Source organism: Ammospiza caudacuta, chromosome 39, assembly GCF_027887145.1.
Source record: "Ammospiza caudacuta isolate bAmmCau1 chromosome 39, bAmmCau1.pri, whole genome shotgun sequence".
NCBI lineage: Eukaryota > Metazoa > Chordata > Aves > Passeriformes > Passerellidae > Ammospiza > Ammospiza caudacuta.
Genome location: NC_080631.1, coordinates 804,850 through 810,986, shown reverse-complemented (window position 1 = coordinate 810,986; position 6,137 = coordinate 804,850). Strand labels below are relative to the sequence as shown.

The window sequence follows — 6,137 nt, the reverse complement described above, 5'->3', positions numbered from 1 at the left end:
CGGCTCACACAATGGCATTCTGTACAACATGGCGGCAGAAACAGGATGTTTAGGTGTCCCTCGCAGCGTGCGTGCTGACGTCACTTCCTTTCGCTTCCAAGATGGCGGCGCGCAGAGCTCTCCGGCTCGGTTCGTCCCGGGGAGGCCTCGGAGGGCGCGTGAGGGGTGGGGGAAGGGCCGGGAGTGTAATTAAGGGATTAATTACAGGTGGGCGTGGTCTGAGATAATTAACCGTGGTGTAATTGCGGTTTGTATTTGTTGGGCGTGGTTTCAAGGGGGGTGGGCGTGGCTTGCTGTGACCGACGTTTTCTCCCCTCAGCGGAGCTGCAGGCGCGATCGCTCCGCCCCTTGCCCCGCCCCCCGCAGCGCATCGGCCAATGGAGAGAGGCGTGAGTAAAGGGGCGTGGCTTAGGGAAAGGAGGCGTGGCTTAGAAGAGGTTACGCGGCCGAAACCAGGGGGCGTGGCTTAAGGAAATGGGGCGTGGCTTAAGAGAGGTTACGCTGCCGCAACTAGGGGGCGTGGCTTAAGAAAAAGGGGGCGTGGCTGAAGAAAGGTTTTGCGGCCGAAACAGGGGGCGTGGCTTAAGAAAAGGGGGCGTGGCTTAAGAAAGGTTTTGCGGCCGAATTTATAGGGCGTGGCTTAAGGAAAGGGGGCGTGGCTTAAGAGAGGTTTTGCCGTCGAAACGGGGGGCGTGGTTTAAGGAAAGGGGGCGTGGCTTAAGAGAGGTTTTGCGGCCGAATTTAGGGGGCGGGGCTTAAGGAAAGGGGGCGTGGCTTAAGGGTGGGATTTGGCGGGAATTTCGGGGTTTTCCCGCCATTTTTGCTGGAATTTATCGGAATTTAAATTTTCCAGAGTTTCTTATTTAAAATTTCTCGAAATTTGGAGAAAATTTTTTCCCAAAAATTTTTTTATAATTTAAAATATTTCCCGAAATTTTGAGAAAATTTTTTTCCCCAAAATTTTTTTATATTTTAAATATTTCCCGAAATTTTGAGAAATTTTTTTCCCCAAAACTTTTGTTTTTTTTTTTTTTTTTTTCAACCAGTTGTAATTTTTTTTTAATTTAAAATTTTTTTCATCTGATTTTTAATGATTTCATAAAAAGTTTTGGAATTTTTTCTGAATTTTAAAATCAAGAGAAATTCTTCAGAAATTTTGGGTTAAAATCCCTGAATTTGGGAATTTTCTTCAAATTTTCAGATTTTTGCCGTCAAAATTTTTACTTTTATGCAACATTTCAAAATTTTTCTCTAAAATTTTAAATTTTTTTTCATAATTTTTGGAGGTGTTTATAAATTTGAGGGAATTTTTGGGTGGAATTTTGGGTGAAATTTTCCCAATTTTGGATTTTTCCAGGCAAGGTCTCAACCCCAGCCCCCTGAGGGACCTCCCTGATTGGAGTTTTACAGGTAAAAAATGGAAAATTTGGGAAAAAATTCGTTTAAAAATTGGAATTTTGAGTGAAAATTTGGGAATTTTGGAGGGGATAATTTGGGAATTTTTTTAGAAAAACTTTTGGGAATTTTGGGGGAAAAATTAAGAAAAAAGTTGGGAATTTTTGGGGTTAAATTTGGGAATTTAGTGGGAAAACTGGATTTTTTTTTTTTAAAAAAGGGGATTTAAAAAAAAAAACTGGGAATTTCGGGGTAAAATTTGAGAATTCTGAGGATAAAAATGTTGGAATTTTTCGAGTTATAATTTGGGAATTTTTGGCAAAAACTTTCGGGAATTTTGGGGTAAAATTTTGCGAATTTTTGGGGTTAAAATTGGGAATATTTGGGGAGAAAATTCTGGAATTTTATTGGGGGTAAAATTTGGGAATTTTTGGGTGAAATTTCGGGAATTTTGGGGGTCAATATTGGAGATTTTTGGGGGGAAAAGTTTGGAATTTTTTCTGTAAAAATTTGGGATTTTGGGGGAAAAATTTGGGAATTTTGGGGGAAAAAATTGTGAATTTCGGGGCTAAAATTTCAGAAATTTTTGGCCAAAATTTTGGGGATTTTAGGGTAAAGTGTTGGAGTTTTTGAGGTAAAATTTTGGGACATTTTGTGGTAAAATTTTGGGGTTAAAATTTGGGAAGTTTTGGGGAGAAAAATCTGGAATTTTTTGGGGGGTAAAATTTGGGAATTTTGGTAACTTCTGGGTGAAATTTTGGGGTTTAAAATTGGAGAATTTTGGGGGGAAAGTTTGGAATTTTTTCTGTAAAAATTCGGTATTTTGGGGGGGAAAATTTGGGAATTTTGGGGGAAAATCTGGGAATTTTGGGGGAAAAATTTTGCGAATTTTAGGGGTAAAATTTCAGAATTTTTGGCCAAATTTTGGGAATTTTTGGGGTAAATTTTTGGAGTAAATTTTTGGAGTTTTTGAGGTAAAATTTTGGACGTTTTGGGGTTCAAAATTGGGAATTTTCGGCAAATTATTGGGAGTTTCTGGGTAAAATTTTGAGAATATTGGGGAGAAAATTCCTGGAAATTCCCGACCCCGCCCCTTTGCCCCTCCCCCCATTTCAGACGGGCGCCCCTCCCCCCCCTGGCGGGGGCAGCTCCGGAGGATCCGAGAGAGCCGAGAGCTGGCGGTGAGTGAGAAAACCAGTACGGACCAGTACAAACCAGTACAAACCAGTACAGACCAGTACAGACCAGTAAAAGCAGAAAAAACCCCGAAAAAATCCCATTTTTTGCCCATTTTTTGCCCATTTTTCGCCATTTTAGAGGCCCAAATCCGCTCCCAGTTCATCCCAATCCCAGTACAAGCCAGTCCAAACCAGTACAAACCAGTATAAACCAGTACAAACCAGTACAGACCAGTACAAACCAGTACAGACCAGTAAGGACCAGTAAAAGCAGAAAAAATCCCACCAAAAATCCCATTTTTTGCCCGTTTTTTGCCCATTTTTCACCATTTTAAAGCCCCAAATCCGCTCCCAGTTCATCCCAATCCCAGTACAAACCAGTACAAACCAGTCCAAACCAGTACAAACCAGTACAAACCAGTCTAAACCAGTACAAACCAGTCCAAACCAGTCCAAACCAGTACAAACCAGTATAGACCCAGCCCAGTAACCCCAGAGCCCAAACCAGTAAGAAAACCCCTGTCCCAGTATAAACCAGTACAAACCAGTAACCCCAAACCCCCTCCCAGTTCACCCCAGTGCCCTCCCAGTACAAACCAGTGACCCCCAGTATGGCCCAGAGCCCAAACCAGTACAAACCAGTAAGGGAAACCCCAAACCAGTACAAACCAGTATGGACCAGTAAGGGAAATCCCGTTCCCAGTACAAACCAGTACAAACCAGTAAGGGAAACCCCAAACCAGTACAAACCAGTAAGGGAAATCCCGTTCCCAGTACAAACCAGTAAGGGAAACCCCAAACCAGTACAAACCAGTACAAACCATTATAAACCAGTAAGGAAACCCCAAACCAGTACAAACCAGTACAAACCAGTCCAAACCAGTAAGGGAAACCCAAACCAGTACAAACCAGTAAGGGAAATCCCGTTCCCAGTATAAACCAGTAGGGAAACCCCAAACCAGTACAAACCAGTAGGGAAAATCCCAAAACAGTACAAACCAGTACAAACCAGTATAAACCAGTAAGGAAAATCCCGTTCCCAGTCCAAACCAGTACAAACCAGTACAAACCAGTCCAAACCAGTAAGGGAAACCCCAAACCAGTACAAACCAGTACAAACCAGTACAAACCAGTAACTCCCAGTTTCATCCAGCGCCGCGCCGTCGCCCTGAGCCGCTCCCTGGACGCCGCCAAGCTCAAACCAGTACAGACCAGTATAAACCAGTATGGACCAGTACGGACCAGTACGGACCAGTATAAACCAGTACGGAGCAGGTGAGTGACTGGGAATGGGACTGGGGGTTACTGGTTTGGACTGGGAGGGACTGGTTTGACTGGTTTAAACCGGTTCAAACTGGTTTATACTGGTTTCAACTGGTTTAAACTGGTTTTATACTGGTTTCTGCCGGTTTATACCGGTTTAAACTGGTTTTTGCTGGTTTAAACTGGTTTTTGCTGGTTTAAACTGGTTTTATAGTGATTTAAACTGGTTTTATACTTGTTTATACTGGTTTAAAGTGGTTTATACTGGTTTAAACTGGGATATACTGGTTTATGCTGGTTTATACTGGTTTTATACTGTTTTAAACCGGATTTTACTGGTTTAAATTGGTCTATACTGGTTTAAACTGGTTTTATACTGGTTTTATAGTGATTTTAACTGGTTTATACTGGTTTAAACTGGTTTAAACTGCTTTCTCCTGGTTTTGTACTGGTCTATACTGGTTTAAACTGGTTTTATAGTGATTTAAACTGGTTTTATACTTGTTTATACTGGTTTAAACCGGTTTTTACTGGTTTTATACTTGTTTATACTGGTTTAAACTGATTTTATAGTGATTTTAACTGGTTTATACTGGTCTGAACTGGTTTTATACTGGTTTTATACTGGTTTAAACTGGTTTATACTGGTTTGAACTGGTTTAAAGTGCTTTCATACTGGTTTAAACCGGTTTTATACTGGTTTTATAGTGATTTTAACTGGTTTATACTGGTTTAAACTGGTTTTATACTGGTTTTATAGTGATTTAAACTGGTTTATACTGGTTTAAACTGGTTTAAACTGCTTTCTCCTGGTTTTGTACTGGTCTATACTGGTTTAAACTGGTTTTATAGTGATTTAAACTGGTTTTATACTTGTTTGTACTGGTTTAAACCGGTTTTTACTGGTTTTATACTTGTTTATACTGGTTTAAACCGGTTTTATACTGATTTTAACTGGTTTATACTGGTCTGAACTGGTTTTATACTGGTTTTATACTGGTTTAAACTGGTTTATACTGGTTTGAACTGGTTTAAAGTGTTTTCATACTGGTTTAAACCGGTTTTATACTGGTTTTATAGTGATTTTAACTGGTTTATACTGGTTTAAACTGGTTTTATACTGGTTTTATAGTGATTTAAACTGGTTTATACTGGTTTAAACTGGTTTAAACTGCTTTCTCCTGGTTTTGTACTGGTCTATACTGGTTTAAACTGGTTTTATAGTGATTTTAACTGGTTTATACTGGTCTGAACTGGTTTTATACTGGTTTTATAGTGGTTTAAACTGGTTTATACTGGTTTGAACTGGTTTCAAGTGCTTTCATACCGGTTTAGACTGGTTTTATACTGGTTTATACTGGTCCACACTGGTCTGACCTCTCTCCCTTCCCCCCACAGCTGAACAGGCCCCGCCCCCCCCGCCGGAAGCCCCGCCCACCGCCGGCCACGGGACCGCCGCCCATGCAAATCCATGCAAATGAGATGCAAAATAAAGTTGGTTTCATCGACGCACAGGATTGGTGCTCACTGGTTTATACTGGGAGGGACTGGGAGCCTCTCTGACCACGCCCACCTGGTTAATATGCAAATTTATGCAAACCAGCCGCCCCCACCCCCATTTCCCCCGTTTTTAACCCTTTTTTTGCCGTTTTTTCACCGTTTTTTCCCCAATTTTTCCCCATTTTTCCCCTCCCAGTCCCTCCCAGTACAAACCAGTAACCCCAGTTCCCATTCCCCCCCATTTTTAACCCTTTCCCCCCCATTTTTTGCTCATTTTTTCCCCAATTTTCCCCATTTTTTCCCCATTTTTTCCCCATTTTTCCCCTCCCAGTACAAACCAGTACAAACCAGTACAAACCAGTTCCCATTCCCCCCATTTTTAAGGCATTTTTTTCCGTTTTAACCCTTTAAACGCCGTTTTCAACCCTTCCTTTGCCGCATTTTCACCGTTTTTTCCCATTTTTTCCCCCAATTTTTCCCATTTTTTCCCCATTTTCCCCATTTTTCCCCATTTTTCCCCTCCCAGTCCCTCCCAGTCCAAACCAGTACAAACCAGTCCAAACCAGTTCCCATTCCCCATTTTTAACCCTTTCTCCCCCGTTTTTTGCTCATTTTTCGCCCAATTTTCTCCATTTTTTCCCCAATTTTCCCCATTTTTTCCCCATTTTTTCCTCAATTTTCCCCATTTTTTCCCCATTTTTTCCCCATTTTTCCCCATTTTTCCCCTCCCAGTCCCTCCCAGTCCCTCCCAGTCCAAACCAGTTCCCATTCCCCCCCATTTTTAACCCTTTCCCCCCCCTT

At 41.5% G+C, this 6,137-nt stretch overlaps 1 protein-coding gene across 1 annotated transcript; it reads left to right on the top strand.

Moving 5' to 3' along the window:
- Positions 1-100: 100 nt before the first annotated feature.
- MRPL52 (mitochondrial ribosomal protein L52) lies at positions 101-5,412 on the top strand. Its single transcript, XM_058823225.1, has 6 exons — positions 101-129; positions 320-389; positions 1,358-1,410; positions 2,512-2,576; positions 3,727-3,848; positions 5,235-5,412. Exons 1-6 carry the CDS (start codon positions 102-104, stop codon positions 5,236-5,238), a joined length of 342 nt encoding a protein of 113 aa, XP_058679208.1. The 5' UTR covers position 101; the 3' UTR covers positions 5,239-5,412.
- Positions 5,413-6,137: the final 725 nt, after the last annotated feature.